General features: G+C 32.9%; 2 protein-coding genes across 2 annotated transcripts; one reads left to right on the top strand and one right to left on the bottom strand.

Annotated features, from left to right (window-relative positions):
- Positions 1 to 3799: 3799 nt before the first annotated feature.
- Positions 3800 to 4921, top strand: LOC148601312 (uncharacterized; the record flags this gene model as incomplete). The annotated part of the gene is made up of 1 exon (XM_088554542.1): positions 3800 to 4921. A coding segment is annotated over one exon (975 nt), but the record flags the coding sequence as incomplete, so codon positions are not given.
- A 3223-nt stretch (positions 4922 to 8144) lies between these two features.
- On the bottom strand, positions 8145 to 24267 carry LOC148601313 (succinyl-CoA:acetate/propanoyl-CoA:succinate CoA transferase-like). Its single transcript, XM_088554541.1, has 8 exons — positions 24080 to 24267; positions 20768 to 20920; positions 20142 to 20384; positions 18776 to 18964; positions 18027 to 18242; positions 17282 to 17419; positions 12259 to 12396; positions 8145 to 10676 (listed from the first exon to the last, which is right to left on the bottom strand). Exons 1-8 carry the CDS (start codon positions 24249 to 24251, stop codon positions 10492 to 10494), a joined length of 1434 nt encoding a protein of 477 aa, XP_088410667.1. The 5' UTR covers positions 24252 to 24267; the 3' UTR covers positions 8145 to 10491.
- Between the last annotated feature and the right edge of the window lie 631 nt (positions 24268 to 24898).

Raw genomic sequence — 24898 nt, forward strand, 5'->3', positions numbered from 1 at the left:
TTCAAAGTAGATGTCAGTATTAATTTTGGAAAAAAATTACAAAAAAATTATCAAGCCATCTACTTTGCAAAAATTCAGTAATTATTCCTTCAATGAATAATATAGTCATGTTATTATCACAATCATACCAATGAATTAATCAAACCCATTGGCCCGAACAAACTTATAGGCGTCAGTCTCTGTCAAGATTAGGCAGTGAACAAAATATGATATTGGATAACCTACCAATTCGACAGTGAGTTTTTTTTTTTATTTTGTGTTTTCAGAGTCAATGAAGAATGAAAAGATTTTTCTAAATCACTTTGATAACATGAGTTATAAGTTCTTTAAAATGCAATGTTAATGATCATTTGATAAACAACTATCTCATAATATTCTATAAAAAAACATTCAACAAATATATCCAAAGTGGTTACTTCAAAGAAAAAAAAGCTTATTTGAGTAAAGTGAAATTAAATAGCCTGGTGGATGTTTTATGCATGTGTCTGATTTTTCAAATTAGGATTGTACGTAACAACAGTAAATATAGTAGTTCCATCAAATGCTTACACTTTACATTGTTAAAACCTTTATGTGGAAACAAGCAATTTTTACTGAAAGAGGAATTAATGTAAAAAAGAAAACTAATTCATAAATAAATACCTGTATATTTGTTAATTTCTGTCACTGCGACAATAGTTTTATTTTGTGATTTTGTCTTGGGCCATATTGATTTAGGGAAGAGTAATCAAGGGAACCATGATTGTAGCGGAAATCAAAAGAATGTAATCCAGGGACAAAGACCTGAGACATGGTAAACAGACACACACAACAAAAAATAAAGATAAATAATACATACAAAGCAAAAAAAGTATATGAGCAACTCGGAATCCACTAAAAACTGGGAACATGGACAAGGTGTTCCGGATGGTAAACGTCCTCTGCTTTTCTAGAAACACCAACCGAGCTTCTCATAAAATGTCAAGTCCAGGAAAGACAAAATGAAATCTATGAAATGTTGAACAAATCGATTCCCATCGTGCAGATGGATTATATTGGAAAACACAATATAGCAGATGCAAATGAAATTCATGTGGATCCATTTTTCTCGTTTGATTTAGTATAATATGTTTGTGTCAATTTTATATCATGTACTGGCTTTCCCTATTTCTTTATTAAAAACCCAGAGGTTTGACGAAGACATTAACTTACCATTTCGGTTGAGCACCTGACGTCGATGTGAGTCCATACTGCAAAAGCATTGACTTTTTGTACACAATCTTTAGTTTGATGTCATTGTATTTTATTCTACATTTTCTATGTGGATCGTCTTTGTTCCAGGTTTACACGTTTATGTTTTTAAATTATGATATAATATTTGATTTTTATTCTGTTTAATGATATATATCAGTTGATGGCAGCTTTATTTGTTTGCTTTTTCGGTGTATTTACGTATCTTATTTTTTATTTTCTTTTTGAGAACAAGACTTCTCTGAGAAATTGATTGATTGATTGATTGTTGGGATTTAACACCCAGACCTGCACGGGGACTGAGAAATTGATGATTAATTCGTGAAGTAACGTACATCACATACAGTACTAATTTCATATGTCGGGTTGCTTCCTTGTTGGTTTGGTCACCTTTTGTTTTGTTTTCATTAGTTCTTTTTTTCTTTTTGTAACTTTCTCTTAATGTCGATTCCCTGCAGTTATATTTTACTGTGTGTATCTTTGTCACACCTATGTATTCTATCATTTACTGACAATATATTACAAACAATTGTACATAGGAAATAGATCACAAATAAAGCTAAAACATCGTACATTGCGTTACTTTGCAATATAACTACTTGACATATATGGTAATTACAGATCATTGTAATACTAGTACATTTAGAGTTTTTTTTCGCCAAAATGGACACCTTTCTGAATGTTGTTACAAACCCTAATGTGTTCCTTTCACAATGTTGTCTTTGGATATATACATGTAGGACTCACAAACGTGTCCGGTTCTACAAACATGTCCGATTTCACAAACGATAATACGTCACATAACTAGAAACGTTGATTTCATTGTCGTGATGAATAATTTCAAATGTTCAGACAGGCGGTGGAGTAGTGTTTCCGACGATGGCACAAAGTTAAGCGATGCCGCGCGCTTGGAACATTCCATCAGGATAATTAGATTCTCGGATGTAGGGTTATCTCGAAATACGACATAACGGTTCATTAGTGTATCTGTATTTTAGCAAAAACTTCAATAAAATGAGAGTGGGAAAAATATTTCAGCTAACAACTAGTCCTGATATGCGTTCTAAGGGCATGAAGCAACCAACAAACAATAAAACAGGTTAAAAAATCAAGCGTTCAGTTTCTAATCATTCACTAGTATCCAAAAGCATGTAAGTGTATGTTGGTTGTTGAATTTTCTGTTTAAATTTTGTGAGAATGAAATTTCAGAATATAAACTCCGATACTTGGACGTTTACAATTCCAATACACCAGACATACGCAAACAAAATAACTAGGTTTTGCGTAAAACTGAAGTCTCGGAGACGAACTTTAAACAAAAAAATCCATATAATTTCCTTGTTATCGTTTATGTTCTGCTGTTTGTTATTTGTTGGTTTCTGTCCTTAAACAAATTTAAGGAGAAAATAAAGAGCTTCCCGGAGTGCAGAATGATACGACCGCAGGACGTTGAACTCTGCTCACTTAGGGGAACTGTTGTCACAACATTAGTTTTTGACATACTAAAACATAGAGATTTACAGTTCGTTATAGCCACAACAACTGTTTTGGATTCATTCTAATTATAACACCTACTTTCCCATTTTAACCCTTATTTTAAAAAGCGGGTAACGACCTTAAAATAGAGTCCTCTGTCATGTCGTAGGAAGAATATGATGAATTTCTAAAATGTCAGATAAGTTTTTCTCAAGTCATCGTTAAAGAAAAGTTTACGCACGTCGACAACGACAGGGCGATACCGAAAACAAAATGCGATTGTAAAGAAATGATGAACACGAGTCATGTAGTGTACTGGTCACACTGTCCAGGAAATATCGTCTCTATTAACCAAAAAAAAAAAAAAATCAGAAATCGAATATAAACGGTTTTATTTGATATTTGTTAATGGGACATCATTGTGCGATCGAATTCAAGTTTGTGGTAGTAATCTCGTCATAGTACGATGTACATGTAAGATGTTTTCCAAATAATTAATACTGTTTCTGCTCATCATATATATTATAACAGTTATGTTACTTTCATGTTTATAATTAATAAGGAATAACTCTAATCTTTTTTTTTTACTTTTGGGTTGGATGGGTACTTTTTAAACAATAGAAATTTTACGGGTATAAAATGTCCTAATGATAGTTTCTGATACGATTTGAATGGATTAAAATTGATATCACTCGCTACTGAAAGTCTCATGAAAAAGTTGTATGTTTTTTTTTCCGTTTTCAACTAAATCTAATTATTCAAAACATTTGTATAAATGTTCACAAATCTAGTTATTTTCTCAATACCTATGCTTTATCCCATATCATATCATTAATTACAAACAAAAATTAAAAAAAACATTTCTGCATCTCAAAATATATGAATTTTCATGCAATCTTGCCAATAAGAAGTAGGTTAGCAAATAACAAATTCAACATAGGATATCCAAATTTCATTTTATCACTCACAACGATAAAAGAAGGCAGTGTATCCCGGTCACTTGAGAATAGGGAATCATAATTGATTTTACCTTTTTGATATTATCATTTCCTTAGTTATATGTTAAAGTTTCTTTTAAATACTCTACCTCTGATTTGTTACAGTTCGCAACGCTCCACGAGGGGCTATACCAAGAGCCCCACCACCAGGAAGAAGAGCTGTCCCGCCTCCTCCCCCACGACGAGGTCCACCAGCTAGGAGACAACCTCCACCAAGAAGAGCTCTTCCTCCACCACCTCCAAGAAGACAACCCCCGCCACCCCAAGGACCAGTTTACAGATATAGACCTGTACCGCCACCACAAACTCGCCCTCAACCTCAATATTTCCGGCCAGCACCTCCACAGCCACGCGCACATCCTAATCCTCGATACGTCGCCCCACCACCACAACCTCAGGCACAACCTCGTCCTCGATACGTCGCCCCACCACCACAACAGTCACGAGCGCAACCACCACAACCTCAGGCACAACCTCTTCCTCGATACGTCGCCCCACCACCACAACAGCCACGAGCGCAACCACCACAACCTCAGGCACAACCTCGTCCTCGATACATCGCCCCACCACCACAACAGCCACGAGCGCAACCACCACAACCTCAGGCACAACCTCGTCCTCAATATGTTGCACCACCACACCAACAGTTTGCACAGCCTCCTCCTCAACAGTTCATCCCTTACATGATACCTCTTCAATTATTGCAGCTTTTAGGAGCACAGCCAACAAAAGTAGCCCCTACACCAACGACACGACCAAAAACAAGGCCAACAACAACTTTGCCTCCAAAGACGACGACGACGAAGAGACCAGAGATAGAGATAGAAATTGAATCACTTCCAAAAACCACTCGTCCACCTCCACCTCCAACAACTACTGCACTTTGGTGGTTCTTCAACGCGCCAACCACGCAGGCGCCAGTCTATGTTCCGGTCGCCGTACAAAAAACCTCTTGTGATTGTTATGAGGGCTTTGACTTCTGTCCAGCCAATAAATACAGAAATGGAGACTGCCCGAATAAAAATGACGCCATTCGTTGTTGTGGATTTGATGATTCGGTACAACAGTGATATTGCTTTGTAGTTTACTTTAAAAAATCCTATATTTTTTATAAATAATATTGAACTGTCGTAACCTTAAGTATAAAAAGCCTATTTTATACAAACAAATAAAAGCCTTAGAAATATAACCATGATTTGTAACAATTACTAGAACAGCAAGTGCAAAAATAATAACAAAAACAAACCAACAAACCAACAAACAAAAAGATAGTGTGGCGGTGTAGGGATTTATTGTTAAAACATTTTTTTTATTATTGTACATTCCTTATCTTGTTTTTCTGCAATCACTATACCTTTATAATTGTGGTGATATTTTTATTTTATTGCAAATACTTTAAGGTTACAATAAAAAAAAAATATATATATATTTCAGTTTATACTTTGCCCTTATTTAAATCTACTCCAGTGTGAGTGAAAAGTGACACCACGGAAACAAGTGGTTCGGTAAAAAGGGAAAAGAAAAATGAATAGTTTACAAAAAGTAATACATATGTACAAATCATTGCTTGTTTCATTAAGTAATATTACTTTTTAAAAACATTTCGAAACAATAAACGCATAAAAATTGAAGGATGCTTATTTAAGGCAACCACTGGCCGTTTTAACCATGATGATTTTCATTTTAGTATAGTATATCAGACTTAGGTGACAGGACACTTATTTTAAATTTTCATTGAAGTCGAATGGTAAACTTGCAATGGACCAATTCAGAAAATCAACTTCTGTTCTCAAAAACAACGTTGCGACGTCGCAGCGTGCACGTAATTTAATTCGTCTTGGCCAATCAGGGACGTTATGAATAACAGCAATCCCAGAATTCCATAGTTTCTGAATTTGAAGATGATACTGAGTGAGTGCAGTACAATTTTCTAGTCGCAACATAAAATGATAGGTAAAATTAATTTTGTTACTTTAAGTAAACTTATGCTGCTAATTAAAAACAAAGCAAAACAAAAAAAAAACAAACAAACAAACAAACAAACAAAAAAACAAAAACAAAAACAAAAACAAATTATAACTTCTTTGAGCCTCAGTTGGTTGTATCTATGATACTAGAGTGGAAGCTTCAAGCTAAAACTGCCTGAATCTATCCCCTGACAACCCATGCTTTGCAAATTTTAGGGGGCAAACGCCTACCACGCCCCCGCCTGGATCTGCCCCTGACGTTGAGAGATCCATTGCTACCAGGTGAGCCCCAGATGGTATGTATTAGGACAATTACTGTCATCAGTCCTTTGAAAATAAAGAAAATCTTAAGTTAGATATTCCAGCAATGAATATCATTAAGTCTGATGATGTTTAAAGTGTTCAATCAAGCCAATCACTCAATGGATCTGTTGTGAAGATTTATTTGTTCATGGACCAGGTGCACTCTACCGGTGCACCTGGCCCATGTTTCCAGTTTTTAGTGGAGTCCAAGTTGCTCATTTACTTTTAATCTTTGTATTACTATTTTAGTTACTTCATGTTCTTTGTTGTGTATGTCTGTTTTCCATGCCTGGACTTTGTCCCTGGATTGCATTCTTTTGATTTCTGCTAGAAACTTGATTCCTTTGATTACTCTTTAACCATTTTCGGTTTCCATCGGTTAAGATCTCAAGAGACATCTATAGGCTAAAAGAAGTTGTTCTAAAGGGTTTCAATGGCAATTTTGAGAGGTAATTACAATTGTAAGAGTAATCTAAAACAGCTTCAAAATTTGACTACATTCCTATCAAGTTTATAAGGACATCAGTCAGGAAAAATGCAATCTGAAAATTGAGTTATGAAAAATTAGAAAACAAAGCTATGGCATACTAATCTTACCAAGTCTTTCTTACTCAGTGATAATAATGGTTAGGAACTAATACTTAAACAGTGTGTCTCCAAACATGGTATACACATATAGTTTAAGCACAACCATGTGACTGGTTGTACCCATTATAATACGTTCAGGACAATGAATAATCCAAACAACACCTGTACCCATTATAGAGGATGAAGTCATAATGGTAATAAATACGAATTAAACGTTGATTTAAGAAGCTTGAGAGCTCAATTTTAGTCTGACAGAAAGTTAACCTCTAATACCGAGTAAGGATATTTATCATTTTTGTATAACTGAAAAAAATCAATACGTTTACCTGTTTATAGAATACATCTTATAATTTGTTGAATTATAGTAATTATTGTAATTGTAGAACTGCAACAGGCATAATTATTTTTTTTAAAAATATCAATATATTCAATTTCCTCCTTTTACAGGTAATATTTGTCTCATAAAAACATATTGGTGTGAGAAATTTGATAATATAGATGGAACACTTGTAAAGTTGTCATTAGGACTACTAATGGCAACAACAAAACAATGTCAACTATACAGACAACATACAGAAGTGGCACCCACCTATGGAAAAATTTGTCATTTTCACATGTAAAATTGACAAAAAATGGTAAATGATGTCCTAGCACCACCCCTTTTTCTGCGAAACGATAGATATTGTGTTTTGTTAAAATAACATGTAAAATCAAGGAATAAAATGATTGGATGATATATATTTTAATTGTTGTACAATGTTCATATTAAAACCTTTACTCAATTTTGTGTTTAAAGTCATTACTGAAAAAATAAAAGGGCTAGATAAAGTTTACTCAAGCTTTCTTTCATACAACAAGAAAAATGTTTAAGTCTCCTTTTGCCTCCGATTCCTTCATAGAATTCCTATTCAGCCAAAAAAAAAAAAAAAAAAAAAAAAAAATTCCAAGCCAGACTCTGGTGGTATAGAACCTTGCAATTTAATTTCACTCTTCTTATCCCTGTTACTATTCAACCCCATGTATCAATCCCAGTTTGAGCTTTGTGGTACATCACAGAGATCCATATGTTTATTCTTGAATGCATCGTTCTACTTTTTAGCCTCTAAGTTAAAATATGGTTAACACTATAACCTCAAATTCAACACCTCTTGTTAAGGAACTTGTTTCAAAATTTCATCGAAATCCCCCATCTAATATTTAAGTAGCACTCCAGCTAAAAATTATGCAAAATAAGATACATAGTTGGAAAGCCTACATATCGATAACCCCAAAACACTTTTTTTTTTCAAAAAATTAAATGGAGCTTTCCACAATGGATGCATACACTTCCCAAAAGTTTCATCATAACTGGAAAAAGCATATTTAATTTTTTGTGAGAAAACTGGAAAACACCCAATTTTTCTATGAATAAATTTAAAAAATTTGAAAACAAAAACCAGAATTTTTAAAACAGTTTCTATTAATTTAAGAAGGTGTTTTTGAATTATAGTGCAAAAATGTGCAGGAGAGATAGACCAATTGGCAAGAGTAAAGCAATATGCCCCTAATTTTCAGTTGCTGGGGCATAAAATCACAGAAATAATTCCAAGAGATCCTGTTTAATAATTAAAATGATTATAACTTAACTTATATCTATAGAATTATACAAAATGATTACCAAAACTTAGCTTATATATCAAGTGCTAAGTAACATTTGTAATCATTTACACTCAAACATCCATATCTTTACCATGACTATGATAAACACACTTTGCTACAAGAAAGTGAAATTAAATAGTAGCCAATCCAGCAAATGAGAGGCTCCAGGCTAATATTTGTTGTTTTACCCCAAAATAAATAGAATTTGCAAATTTAACAAAATTTTCAACAAAAAAGGGGGATTCCAACCCAGACACCCCCTCCCCCCCAAAAAAATCCATTGCTGCAATTTTGATAAAATCCATTATTTTGAATAGAACTGTAGATTTCAAACAAGCTAATACTTTAAGTCAGCACCTATTTCTGATACTATAAACATTGCCACAATATGGTTGGGATGTAAAATTAAACATTAAAACTTATTACATTGCTGAAGCCATATTTGCGATTATACCATATTTATGTCTTAATAAACAAAAAACAATAAATAATGCATATATTAATTTCAATATTTAGAGTAAGACATCTTATGTTTTAAAAGACTTCTGACTTCCCAGTGTTTAATGTAAAACACCATACATTTTTTGCTTCTATAAATAACTTTTATTTGTCTACAAACAAAGCAACAAAAGTTTGTGTTCAGACAGGTGGAAGAAGATACATATTTCATATTTGCCTTGTGGTCATCATATAAACAGCTAATTTTACAGAAATAACCCTGATGCACATATAAAAACAGCTAGAAAATTTGAAAAAAACAATCTTAGTGATTGATGGCATACATAAAGAACTATAATAGTCAATAAAATATAACAAACAATTACTGTCCTTATAAAACAAACCAAGGACATTAAAACTTTCATCATCATCATCATTATCATCAAACAATGAGCGGTAATATGTTATAAAATCACTTGTGTTCTTAACTAGTTTTTCAAAGAAGAGGAAGTTAAGTATACATCAAACTTTTTTAATGATGTACTTGTTGAACTTTGGTACTTATATTAAATTATAAGGAATGACTGTTATATTTTTTTGGTCAATTAAAATAATTTGAATGCCTGTGGTGCTCACTTTAAAATAACTCATGTGCACAACAAGATTGGGGTTATTTCTTCATAGACCAAAAAATATAGGACTCATTCCTTAAATAAGTACCAGTAATTAGGACTTTGAATATGAAACTTACACTACATACCTGTAGAAAGATGGTTTTTCAAATTATTTTACAACTTCATGTTTTCCATGTCTGGTCTTTGTCCCTGGATTACATTCTTTTAATTACGGCTATAACCTTGGTTCCCTTGATTACTCTTTCACTAATAATTTAGTAAGCATGACAAGATAGTATTTGCTGACTGATTTCTTTGCTTTTGAAATGCCTAAAAAAAACTAATAATATGTCCGAAAAACATTCGTTCAGTTTCAAACAACCAGATGAAAATAAAAACAGTTTAAGCTAGAAAAATGCATAAAAATTTGAAAATGACTATTATAAAGATTCTAAAAGAAAGAAAAGCTTGCTGAGCATACAAAGTTGATAATTAATGCAAAACATCTGAAAGAATTGTAATTGTAATTGTAATTGTAATAAAAACACTTGTTATTAAACATTTTGTACAATAATTTATGCATTGCAATAACTTCAGATTTACAATAATTAAAATAGTACTGACAATTCTTTATCATTAATTTTAACAAAGGTTAATGACTTATGACAGTCCATACAATTATTGTGTAGATCTGCTCTGACAGAGTAACACATTTTACAAAGATAACTAAAAAAAATAAGTCAAAACAAACCAGATTATACCTACAAAGTTTCACTAGATATCACACACAGTTTACACACCAAAAATGTTTTTTTTTTGTCAGAGCATAAATAGGGCATAATGGAACAGGGCTTGACCTGACACTTGGACAACAAAATTGGCCAGCAAATCATTAAAAGAAGTATTTACATGGTGGCATTTTGATTTTATTAGCAAAAGTATAAAGTTGTAGATTTTGTGCAATATGAATCCTAAACTTGAAATTTATTACTTTAAAGTGCAATATTAATTATGTCATAATATACCAAAAAATAATACAAAAGGCCAAATTCAACAAGAAAATGCTCTGATTGCACAAATAAGATACCATACAAAATTAGAATTTGAACCGCATCTTTAGTGGTAAGGTTGTATCTGTCAAATGCTTTGAACGTGAATGTTTAACAGATCAGAATGCCATTAACTTTTCAGAAGTCATGAAAATCACCTGATTCATAATCTATCTCATGATTATCCTTACTATGGAGATGGCATACATTTCAGCCTTTCGAAAGCTGCCTTTTCAAGTCCTTCTCTATAGTTTGGATGAGCCAGCTTTATAAGTTCATAAGCTCGTTGTCGTAGATTTTTACCAAATAAATTGCATATTCCATACTCTGTTACAATATAATGTACATGGGCTCTGGTGGTTACAACTCCAGCTCCTGTAAAGGGAAATAATCAAAATTATCAGAAGGATGCTTATGGTATAACTTTTCAAAATATGAATGGCTTGATTTGTATGCGGAGAAGTCTGACACACTTAATAAAATGCTTGGCGGGGCGCAGCTTAATACAACCGCAGTGGTCGAACCCTGAACAGTTGGTACAGGACAAATTATTCAAAATTAATTCAGCTTTCAATTTTGATTATGATTATTTACTTGTCAGAGAATAAGAATGTTACCAGAACTGAAGCATGCACTTTTTGACCCCTTAATCCTAAAATCTCTGAAATCCTCCAAAATAACTCCTTCCTTTGGGGGTATGGAACTTCAGTACAATTTCAAAGCAATTTATTTCTTTTTGCTCAAATTAACCAGAAATTTAAAAAATAATACAAATGTACTTGTTTCAGGTCCCATTTTGGCCTATAATTTAAAAAAAAGAAAATTTTTATGCCTAAAATCAATCCCAGCCTTTCTTTAGACAATTTCAAAAAGATCCATTCCCTTATAGTCAAGATACTGTCTGGATATCAGGAAAATGCAAGCTTCTGGTCCCAAATTCAGAAAATGTTCAGGTCTTAAGGCCCAAAATCAATACCAGTCTGACTACTATTGTGAAACAACATCATCGTCATTGCTAGCTTTTACTGGAGTTGTATAGATGAATTCTATGGAATGTATGTTTTCGGCTGAGTTTCTACAGAAGACAACGTGGATGACAGTGCTTTAGCATTATACAACCAAATTTATTCTGTAAATATCCAGCCTCTTACTTTAAAGTTCTTTATTATTGCTTAAAAATTTGTCGGAATTTTTCTGTGGTATTTAATTGTCTTTTCAACCTCTTGAAAAATGATATGGCCATATCCTTTTCATCTGATTATCTACATGTCTGTCACTGATTCTTCTCCATAATTTACAGTGTATTTTTAAAGGTTGAAAAAGAAAAAAAAACTTTTAAAACAAAAGTAGACTGCTCAAGAAGACAGAACCTTAAAAACATAAAATATTCTATTTTTATTCTAAGCACCATTTCAGTAAAAGGGGCACAACTCTGGCATGTTAAATAAATAGTTAGCAAGTAGAGTAAAACCATGAAGTGCTTCATTTAAAAAGACAAAATAGTTTTCAATTTGAACCTTTAAATATTGTAATTTACCTTTCCACTTTTATTAAAGTAACAATCTTTATAAAATTACAACAGTGGGTGATAAATGCATGTCAAAATTCTAGCTTATTTTCAATTCAGAAACAGTTACTAACCACATAACCAGCCTTAGTTGGAAATCCCATTGTTGTACTTCAGCAATAAAAATCATATACATTGTATATAAAATTGGCAATTTGCAGAAATGTTTGTCCTTAATTGGCAGATTTATGTAACATGTAGATGAATGCAGAAAGGGCTACAGTTACACAGAAATGGAATAAAATTACATTGTATATAGATCTGAAAAGCATCCAGTGGATTTTTCTGCAAAAATGAAGCACCTCTATGATTGGCGGTGTCAGAATTTTCTATGGATTGGAACACAACAGGTATATATTGTTTTCTTTGTTACTTTCTCAAAACTCTTACCTGGTTTTAAAGATGGTACAATTCTGGATGTCATGTTATCTCCTGAGATAGCAGTAGAGGGACATGCTACTATGGGACATCCTTCTCCGTCTAAACTAAGTGCTGCTCCTCTGATAAAGTCAACCTGGCCTCCAAAACCTATCATATTTCATAAGACTTGGTGAATATATCAATTGTAAATTTGAAAATTATCAGAAGCTTAAATTATTATAATTTTTTAAATTTTTAGGAAGACAAAATCTCAATTTTTCAAATAAAGGATATTAACAATGTGCTATTACATAAATACATAAAATTGTCCAAAGTCAGAGAAAAATTACAACAAATCAAATCTAAAACCAACTGAAATCTGGGTTCAGTTACACAAAGAATCTTAATTTGAGATTTTCCTAAAATCCGTCCTCATCTCAAATTCCAACCAATCCAATCACTTGAAATTGAAGATTTGAGGAAAAACTCAAGGATTTGAGGAAAATCTCAACTTGAGATTTTTTTTTAAGAAACCCAGAACTGTATTGAAATAGATTTCACTCTACAAAAATCTGAACCTGATAATAACCAGGCAATTACCACTATAGCTCTTAGAGAAAACTGAAACTAGCCTTTGATCTAAACAAATCTGAAGCCTAACCATAGGCTCCCAGGAGCCTGAATCGCTCACCTTCTTGAATTTTGCCTTTCAAAGGCAATAAATTAAACAAGAAGTTGTCCACAACAATTTTGACTAAAGAAGTCTTTGGTAGGATTATCACGAGATTTTTTCAACAGTTGAAAGTTTCTTTTAATCTATCATAGTTTTCAAGATATTGACTGAAAACTATCAAAAAAAAGTCATTTTTCCCCTTTCAAGGGCAATAACTCTTACATGGAGTCTGAAGACTTTTGTAGTCTAACAATATGAATCATTTCAGCTACTGAAAGAATTTGGATAAACCTAACGGTTTAGGAGATATATGTGAAAAACTACTGTCTGACCCCTATGTTCTATTTTTAGTAATGGCGAAATAATAACTCCAACATGGCGTAATGGATTAAAACCAAAATTTGACCAGAAATAGATCTCATCATGCTGAACAGTTTTACCTGAGACAAAATTCAGCTAAACCGAACAGTTCAGGAAAAACATGTAAAAAACTACTGTCTGACCCCTATGTTCCATTTTTAGTAACGACAGCCATGTTTTTCGACGAATCAAAAATTCCCACATCAGTTCTATGTAGGATACCCCAAGGAACATTCATATCAAGTTTGGTTTCAATTGGTCAAGTAGTGTCAGAGAAGAAGATTTTGGAAAGAAATAACATTAAAAATAGCAAAAATCGTTGAAAAAGGGCAATAACTCCAACATGGCTTAATGGATTAAAACCAAAATTTGACCTGAGATAAATCCCATCATACTGAACACTTTCAGCTAAACCTAATGATTTAGGAGATATATGCAAAAAACTACTGTCTGATCCCTGTTTTATTTTTAGTAACGGCGGCCATGTTTTTTGACGAATCAAAAATCCCCACATCAGTTCTATGCAGGATACCCCAAGGAACAATCATACCAGGTTTGGTTCTAATTAGTCAAGTAGTTTCTGAAGAGTTTTGTATAATTGTTCACGATGACAATGGACGACGACGACAGATGCCAAGTGATGGCAATAGCTCACATGGCCTTTGGCCAGGTGAGCTAAAAAATCCATAAACTTAAGAAAAATATCTGTACAGATGATCTAAACATAAACACAGAAATAATCTTCCCTTTTTAAAGGATCAACGTTCAAAGTCAAGTAATGGATAACAGACGAGAGTTTATAAGACCATTTAGGTAAACTTACATAGATTCCCTATTTAATTATAGAGGATATCAGTTGTAAAGCATACCTTTAGAAGAGCATTTGATAAGCCAGATCTGTACTGAAAACTTTAACAACAAATCCTAATTTATTGGTCTGGAAGCAATTTATATCAAGTCAAAGACTTAAAGATTCAAAATGCTTGTTTTCAGCCCCTAATATTTCAACCAATGTATTTAGAAGCAGTATTCACTTTAAGTTGTTAAAAGAAAACCAAGTCTACAGATGATGCCATATCATTTTACCCATAACATCCCACATCACAAGAGATTGCTGATATCAGAAAATACATCACCATAACAACCTAATACAGACAGCTCAAACAAAGAGAAAAAACACAACAGATAAACCCAACATGGATAGCTTGCACAGAAGAATACAGCTTATTTTAGCATTTACACAATTTATAAATTGATAAACACAGAGACTCCATAACACAGAAGCCAAAACACCAAAACATGATTCAATACCACATAAGCCGACAATACCACACAAAAAAGGCAACATCTGTACTTAAACAATTTCTATTTGTATATACAAGTACTAGCTATTACCATGGAAACCTACCTGAAAAAACCTTTGACCCAACTGGCTTTGGACAATGTATATTTCCAGGCAAATCTGATTCAGAGTTGTAATTTAAGTATCAAATTGTTTTTAGTACATAGTTCCAACAAAATAGGAAGATAACTAAATGTAAATACATGTAAATTGAACAGAGTGAATAGAGCCTGTTTCCCTCTTAAATTATTTGGGTAAGAGTGATCGTACATGTATTTTCGGTATTTCACTTCATGTTACACATGTACAAATTTTGATATGTAATTTTGTATAACAACAGATTAATATACAGTGACATCAGATGTCATTATTGTCTCAGGAGCAAAACATTTAATATTTTTGGCACATAAAAATTTGAGAGTTAAACCAAGAATGTTATTTGACCTGTGAAATATTGATATTTGACAGATGGGATTTTCTTTTTTTTATTCAATATCATATAATATGTTCATCTTTGGAAAAATCTAATTGATCAAAAATGTATGACATTGGGCCAAAAATAAATAATTGTTTCCCTGTACCCGATTCTATCCAGTCAGGTGTGGGTAGGTAGGTAGATAAAATATTTTATTTTTTTGGAAATTTTTTTTTTGGGTACTTGTAAATAGGAAATTACAAACCAGCATTATAGGCTAGTATTTTAAGTTCTAGGGTGTATCAATTTCTCATAATTCTCATGTCAGATGTCAAACAAAATTCTATGTATATACATGTATTGAATTCATTTCTCTTAGGTGGTATTTTGCCAATAATAATGCAGTCTCTGCACTGCACACTGGTAACACAATACAATGTGTTTTAAGGGTCTCCTTGTCCTTTGTTGCCCCAACAGCTGCACAGAAGGCAAAGAAAACTATACCCTTTTGTACTGAGTTACATAGCTTGCTTTACACAAATATTCAGGCAAAAAAACAAACAATAAAGTAAAACATGGTTTATAATTATTATCCACCATTATCATTCAACTCAAAATACCATGTTTATTACAAAAACCAAATACTGTTGAAAATCAAGTAAATGTAAATAAAAAATAGGGGAAAAATAACAGCAATTTTGAAAATGGCTGCTCTAATCAAATTTTCAAAATCACCAATCAACTCAGGATAACATGTTTTCCTACATGTACCAAATTTAATTGAAATCAAAATAATTTTTCAAATGCTGTCCAAAAATGGCAGTCATTTTGAAATGCAACCATGTGATTGGTAAAGTGGGGTATCATGCATTAAAGAACGGTGAATGATAATTGATTGCATGGTGCATGGAAAACAAAACCGAATAAATCACTTAGTCTGTGGGAATAAGAAAGTCAAATGAACGATTAAAAAATGTATCTGAAAAAAATGGACAAGGACATACCAAGTATAATTGACATAGTATGTCCTCAGTGTCGAGCGATCTGAATCATGTTTTATCAGTATGTTATAAAAAAATTATACTAATATTCATGCTGATAGTATGGTCTAAAATGGGTAACCTGTACCAACTTCTCCTCATACCCAAATACTTTTTGCCAATTTCTTCATTATCACTTGATATTTCCAGCTGAAAGTTGCCTTGGTACACATTTACAAAATGACATGGTGGTTAGGCTAGAATTAATGATTTTTAAAATGTTTGTCGAAAAAAATAGATTTTATTCGATTTTCTGTTTTCAAAAGGTCTAAAATGTGTAAACCCGAAATTCCCGTACCCAAAATCAAATTCCAGTATTTTTGTTAATGTATTGAATATTTGACAATAAAACATCATAATATAATTAAAACTTTCATTGACCATAAATTAAAATCACATCAGACTCTGTTTATGAGATTTCGTTTTTCTGGATAAGATCATATCCATTCCTTGCTGGTATGGGGATTGACGCTAGGTACGTTACATAATTCAAACTAACTCACTTCTTTTTTTAAAAACAATATCAAATCTTTCAAAACTTTATCCATAGTCTTAAACTGAAATTTAAACCTCTTTAATAATTTGAGAAAAATGTAAAATTCGGACAGGAAAGTGAGAAATAGTCAATAAATAGTTGGATACAGTAACTTTCAGTTACACAATTTAGACCTTTTGACTTCAGAAAACCAATAAAACAAGAAATCATAGAAAAATGTACATCATTTTCTTGATTAGAAATGCATTGAAACATCCTTTTCCTATCTCATGCAATATTCAGTTCTTAACATACGGTAAGAATGAATATTTTAGCAAAACCAACGATTTATATATATAGCTTATATATCTAACTCCTTGGCAAAACAATATTTGGGTATGGGGAAAAGTTGCTATGGGTATGGGTTACACATTTTAGACCCTACCCATGCAAATGCCAGTGGTATTCTTGCTTATTTCAGTTGCCGGACTTTATATGCAGATACAAGTTTATCAAGACTCGGAAAATATAAACAATCCTAATCACGATGAATGAAAGATAAAAAATGCTCGGAACAGTGCACGAAAATAACCTTTTACCACCCACTACCAGGAGAGAAGTATGAGCTGTCTGCTCTGACGAGAAGCCAAACTTTTTGGCCACTATATATATTTCCGCTATAAAATCCCAATAAGTTGAATTACTGCCAATGATCAGTTAAGTTTCAATCGTTGCTATGGTAACCTACCTGTATAAATCATAGAACCAATTGAATCAGCACAGACTTGTCCTGTCAGATCTATCTCCAGACATGTGTTAATGGCTGTAACTCTTGGGTTCTGGCATATTAAGGCAATATTATTGGTAAAACTGCAATCACACAGGGCTGAAAAGCAAGCACATTTCAAAATTTAAATCTCAATACATCCAGGCAGCAAATGTGGAAAAAAGTTTTAAAATTTGTTTTTAGACAGGACTTTTACTCCTGGGATATGGCAAAATTTCTTTCTTTGTCTTGATTTTTTTCATTAAATGTATTGGACCTTTCAAGCTGACTTAATATATTGTACATACATGTAATTCTTTAATATTGAATACAATATAACACAGTATTCTAGGATTCTACTTTCCCATCAGCTCAGGCAAGTGAAATTTTGGTGTAAGGAAGTTATCTATTATATTCTCCTTCCTTTTGACAAGTAGAAAACTTGATTTTCTGAAAGGATTTGTTAAGTTAAGAAAACAGGCTTCAATTCTGGGCAAGTTGATTTTCCAATATCAGATAATGCTTAAAATATTCAAATAGCAATAGCAGTAATCAATTTTAAGCAATTTTATATGTTTCACAGATTTTAAGATGGGAAGGAATCTCAATATATTTAAGACGAAGTTGTTTCGAGCTTCTTTTTTTCAGGATTTTGTCTTCAACAAACTGCAAAAATGTTTTCCTACAGCAAGTTTCAACAAAATAGACTTGCAATATTAAGACTCACCAACAAATGAATTGTCATCAAGGAAATCATACAATCGTTTGGTTCCGAGAGCAAAAGCACTGACAATTTTACCAGTTTGTATAGTTTTCTCAGCATTGGTTATTGCCCCTTTCTCCACTAAATCTATAACACCGTCACTAAACATTTCTGTGTGGATTCCAAGGTTTTTGTGATGAACAAGTTTGTCAAATACAGCATTTGGTAGTGATCCAATACCTGAAAAGTACCAGGGTATTCATGGTTTTTAATTATGCTTGCAAGCAACAATTCACTTTATTTTAAAGTAAATGGTGTATCTACACCTGAAGACATCAAAAATGTAAAAGTAGTACTATGTTAAACATGAACTGTATTGCTATAATGAACAAACCTAATTTTTTTGTAGATTTTTTTCTTGCACCTAAAAATGAGTGAAAATAAAACGTTCTGGAAAGAAAATAGTTTATAGTAATTGGATGCATTAAATAATTAACTTCTGTTGGCAGATGTTTCATGCATTCCGAAACAAAAGCATTCAATAAAATATTTGCACCTTGCATAAAAAATGCACATAAAGACAGAAACAAATAACAGAAAAGTCAAATCCAAATCAACTGATAAATAACTCTTCTTTTTCTTCTAGTTATAGAGGGTGATTTTTGAGGGATGCTAATTTTGACATATTTTAGGAAACAGAGAATGCCAATATAAATTCTGGGATTTTTTTCTGGTCTTCAGTGCTTTTAGCCAGTTCAAAATTACATTTTTACCTGTTTGAATAGTGGCCCCATCCTGAACTAGGTCGTCAGCAATGAGTCGAGCTATCTCATGAATTTCAGGCGTCAGTTTCATTCCAGTGAATTCCGGCAGTAATTCATCTCCCTCAACCATAACATCAACATGTGAGCTATGTATGATACCATCACCAAAAGTTCGAGGAACATTCTTATTTACCAATCCTGTCATGGTGTAATAGAGAAATAATAAACAATGGCATTGTACGACTATGGGGAAAATATTTTTGAAAATATTTCTCTATTATCATATACAACTATGGGGAAGATCTTACTGTAAATATTTCTCTATTATCATATACAGCTATGGGGAAAATCTTACAGAAAATATTTCTCTATTATCATATACAGCTATGGAGAAAATCTTACAGAAAATATTTCTCTATTATCAAATAGAACTAAGTTACATGTACATGTATAAGCTAAATTAAAGATTGTTTATATGATCATTTACAGAGTTTAATAAAATTATCAAATGTAGTAAGGGACACAACTCTACCAGACTGTGAAAAAACCTGCCAATAATAGTCTAGCTAGCTACGTATATTCATTTACCAAGACAACAATTACATGTATATTCCCTCGCATTATACATGTACTTCGAATTTCATTTAAAGCCTTAGACTCAGATGTCAACGGAGGGGTGTATCATCAGAGCAGGATGAGATAGTTGCTAGAGTGAAGAAGGGATTAACTAACAGTTCATCAATATGGAATTTTAAGGATGTTCACTGGTCATGTTCATTTTTATCACATTTTTCGACCTCCTCTGGTTTTATCCATTTCATAGCATTAATAATTTTTGCCTGGTGACCCCACTTTTTTTCCAATGGATTCATTAAACACACCCAAAAATGTTTTTGGGAAGTTTTTATGAAACTCTTGTTATTACTTCAGTGTTTTTGTCGGATAAAACCAATGAACACAAAAGCTATCGAAAATCTACAGAAATCCTTTTCCACCAAAATTACAAATGCTTATATCTCAAAAATTTCACAACCCTCTGAAATCCTTGTTATTCTTAAATAAAGCAGCAAACATCCTTAAATTAGTATTCTGTAAACATACTGATTTTCACGGTGTACTAAATTTTGTGATTTTTGTGGTGGACAGAAAAGTATGAAATATAGTACTTACAAATTTGATTTTTAACATTGCATCATGCTAATATAATTTTTCTGTACCCGCAAAAATTGATACCCAGAAATATGTCTACATGACAGAATCCGCGAAAATTGATACTCGCAAATATGTCTACATGACAGAATCTGCAAAAATTAGCAACCTCAAACATTAATACGTTTACAGTACAATTACATGTTACATGAAGAATCAATTTTACCAATGATGAATTTAGCATTCTGAACAGCAGACCTGGTACAATCAACATTTGGCCCAAGAGAACAGAACCCATGATTATCTGGTGGACTGAGGGATATCAGGGCTACATCTAAATTGATTATCCCTCGTCGGAACAACAAAGGGATCTCGCTCAAGAAAATAGGAACAAAATCTCCTCGTCCCTCATTGATAGCCTTCCTCACTTTAGGATCGGATACATAGAAGGAATTAGTTCTAAAAATGCCTGGAAATAAAAACAAAAAAACACAATTTATGTTATACACACACTTAGTTGCATATAGCATTATTAAAAGAAAACCTAAATTTTCTTTACATTAAGAGTGCTTTTAAAAATAATGCCAGTACTGCTTTACAAACTTTTCTTAGAAATTGTTTACAGTTGGAAAAGATGTTTTGTATCATATAGAGAGAAAATAGTTTCAGAGTTTATTTTCAATTTGTTGGGTTGGAAATTTGCAGCTTCAAAATGATTAATATTTCTATGTAAAGCTCAACTAAGATTCCAATGGAAAAGTCTTAGATTACAGTTCATAATTGAAACTGACATCTCAGGGGTCAAATGATAGAACATCACTGGCATAGGCACTAAAAATAATGCATAACTACCCTCAAATCTAGGATCACTGAAAGCACAATCTAACTGTGTAGGTGCATGTATGACTTCGATGTCATGTAGGTTATTTTTAGCTCCATATTCAGCAAGGGCAGAGATCAGTTTTAATGGGGAAGCAGCACCACCCTGTACATATACTCTTTGTCCTGAAAATAAATTAGTATATGACTGTAACAGGTCGAGCATGATTTGACCCACAAAATTACACTCTGCCACCAAGGATCTAACCCTAGACGACTTGGTGACAAGCCAGCTACAAACTGATTCAGCTAAAGAATTAATCCTTTGGCCAAGTCAGTTAACTGCTATTTATATCTCACTAACTACTACAATGCAGGTAGGCCGTCCTGCCACACTTCCCCCATCTCAAGAGTTTTCATACCATGAAGAACTCTTTTACTTAGCTCACTATACATGCAGCTATCAAACCGGGCAAGTTTTTAAGCTGGGAACCAAATTTAACAGGAGAGCATGATTTCACCTACAAAATTATACTCTGCCATTGAGAATCAAACCCTAGACCACTAGGTGACAAGAAAGCTACAAACTGATTTGGTTAAAGAATGAATCCTTTGGCCAAGTAAATTAACTGCTATTTATATCTAACTACCTACTACAATGCAGGTATGCCATCCTGCCACACTTCCCCACCTCAAGAGTTTTCATACCATGATGAAGACTCTTCAACTAGCTCACTATAGCTATCAAAACTGGGTGAGTTTTTAAGTTGGGCACCAAATGTAACAGGAGAGCGTGATTTGACCCACAAAACTATAATTTGCCTTTGAGGATTGAACCCTAGACCACTCGGTGACAAGCCAGCTACAAACTGATTTGGCTAAAGAATGAATCTTTTAGCCAAGTCAATAAACTGGTTATTTTTATCTCACTACCTACTGCAACACAGGTAGGTCGTCCTGCCACAAGAGTTATGTGGAAATACGTCTCAGAACATTTAAATATAAATAGGAAATGCTTCTATAATATATGTATCAATTTAAATCCTTGACAGTAATCAAATCAAGTTTCTGTTCCCTTAGCTCCCATTGCCATGTCACCAAATCTTATGCCTGCTGACCCAAGTTGAACTCGATATAATTAAAGAACTTTTCCGGAATGGAAGTGAATATGAAAGTTCTTCTACTAGCTGTGTAGGTATTATAAAAATTAATCTGCTCGATCAACAATTCCTTATTCATCTTTTTTTACGTAATGATTTATAGCAAGTGCCGCGAAATGGTGTGAGCTCTACGGTTATTACGTGTACTTTCTAAATTTTCCTTAAGATCCCAAATATACTAACGAAAAATAGTAATGTCCTGGAAGTAACAAAAAGTGACTGTCCTTACAGAGAAAATTCTTCATTTCCTTCAATCAAACAAATAAAAATATATAGTTTAAGATTACATTTCAGTAAAAATAAATTCATCTTATCTGATAGTTTTTAAATCTTTTTCTATTCTGTTTTACTTATTTAAAGAACTGAATGTTATGTTTTTAAAAACTTCAGGAAACACATGGATGTATGTACGAAAAATAGTAATGTCCTGGAAGTAACAAAAAGTGACTGTCCTTACAGAGAAAATTCTTCATTTCCTTCAATCAAACAAATAAAAATATATAGTTTAAGATTACATTTCAGTAAAAATAAATTCATCTTATCTGACAGTTTTTAAATCTTTTTCTATTCTGTTTTACTTATTTAAAGAACTGAATGTTATGTTTTTAAAAACTTCAGGAAACACATGGATGTATGTACGTGTATCTCTGCTGTTACACTGTTGCTGTTGTCAAGAACCTAACCCGCCTTGGAAAAAAATATAAACTCCGATTATATTGTCAAAATCGAAGCATGGCTTTTCTAAGATAAGAAAGGCAATCACTTTCTTGTTTGGAATTTGTAGCTGTTGTCTGAATTTTGTTTACATCAAATGATATGTGTAAAATATTCCCACCATCCGTGGAGAACTGTAATATTTCCATTATCTGTACAGATTGATCTGACAGGCCAAAACTGAAATGGATGTTGCTAGAAATGCCCTTAAGGGATAAAAAATGTAAAGTATTGCGAGGTGCTATAAAGTTATTGACCATTTTGAGAGTGAGAGGAAAGGGGGGTATGGGGTTGGAATTTTTTTGGGGGGGAAAATTGTTCAAGTTATTCATTTATTAAAAAAAAAAGAAAAAAACTCCCCCATTAATTAACAAGACAGATTTTCAAATAGAAATATTGATTTTGCTTGCTGCTTAAATATAAGTGAAAACATTGAACTTGTGAAGCAGAAATTTTCAACCGGGTTGCTCCCTCTTTGTTATGTCCTTTATTATTTTTTACGAGTCTCGCATAGACGATACATGTATGGTAAAGCTCATGGTGCTCACTGATTTAGGCAGTACCTACCCCATATTATGCTCTTTTTAATCGATTGTTATTTTAACTTTATGAGTTCATCTCAGTCACTCCATCTTCATTTCAATTAATAAGGAATGTATGTAGTAATTAAAACCATATCCTACAAAATCTAAAAATGTTTGGATGGATAAATGTACTGTGGCGGAGTTGACTATGATTGATGTGGTTGTGTGGTCAAAACATTGCAGAAACGACTTGCATAGCATTCTTTTGGTAGCAATGCATTAAAGATAGGACCTGTTTGTAACTCAGATTAAAACACTAATTAATACACTAATTCATCTACAAATTCCCTAAGAACTAAATATTTTTTGTAATTTTTATTATTTATACTTAAAAATTCAAACCCTAAATTATATAAAAAAAAACACCCGAGAGTGATAATAAACTGTACAGGTAAAACCACCAGAAGGTACATGTACCTGTTCAATTGATTAGTCATTTCCTGTTGTATACTAGATACAGGTGATGCTGAGGAATGGGGGTCTTGTTAATTAAGGGCCACTTGTGCTAACAATGAGTTTGTCGATAAGCATGCATAGAGCATGCCCCATAAACACTTCCGCGAGGAAATTTCTTCTGTTCAACCCAAGCCCTACCTTGCAGAAGTGTATATTAAGCATGCTCCCCAACTTACAACAAAAGGGTCTATAAGCAATAAATACCTGGCATTGGATGCCAGGTATTCATTAGACTATGCTGCGAGCTGCACTGTAACTTACCCTACAATTTAGTCCTTAAAAACATGCACAAAAAATTTGTTTAAATAATTAAAAATGGCATACATTTAAAATACGAGTATACTTCCTCAGTTGAAAAAAAGCATACATGTGTGCACAATATACAGTAATTTTTATGACGGAGTTATTCGAACTCAGTCTGCAGAACATACTCGATTCAACTACGCCTACTGCTTCCTCAGCTGATTTCCAGACAGGTTCACGTCCGTGGATAGGATGAAAAGGCTCTGGGGAGTACAAATAAAATGTTCGTTGTATAAATCTAGCAGCAGACTTTCCTGTCAGCAGCGATCGGCATAGCCGAGCATTCAAGCCGGTGAACATGGCTAAGTTTGTTGACAAAAAGGTCAAGGTTAACCCAGCAGAGTTATCTCCCTTTTCCCACACTTTTCACATATGTCTTTGTGTTTTTTGTGTTGTTTTAATTCAAATTAAGGCATTCATAATTGTTATATTCCCTATTTTTCCACAAAAGGGACGTATGTTATAAGTCAGTCTGTGTAACCAAATCCAATGGTATCAAATCCCCCTTAAGGCCAAATAAAATTATACCCTGTTTCCTGTTACCCAAACCGACTCAGGTCTAGACCACATGACACATAACATAACAGATGCAAAAAGTACCACCAAACAATTTTGTTATAATTGTCAGTTTCCATGAACAAGATGTTTTTTAAGTTGTTTTCTTTAAATTCTGGGAAAAAAATTAAGTAAATAAAATATATCCGGTCTACTGACCCATTTAGTATAGTTACTTTTTTTACCCTTTAAAGTTAAAGACACTCTTCCATGGAAACGCAAGTCACCTTATCGCAATTCTGTTTCCCGATTGCCTGAATGCTGATAACTTAATGGCATACTAAAAAATTGGATCGATAATTGAAATTGCGTGCAATGTGATATTTCTTGAATAAAATTTAGAAAATTGTAAGTAAAAAGAACAAAATTTTACTGTATCGGCTATCCTTTTT

This window comes from Perna viridis, chromosome 12, assembly GCF_037379345.1.
Source record: "Perna viridis isolate PV_CMFRI_1.1 ecotype Kerala chromosome 12, ASM3737934v1, whole genome shotgun sequence".
In the NCBI taxonomy this organism is placed as follows: Eukaryota; Metazoa; Mollusca; class Bivalvia; order Mytilida; family Mytilidae; genus Perna; species Perna viridis.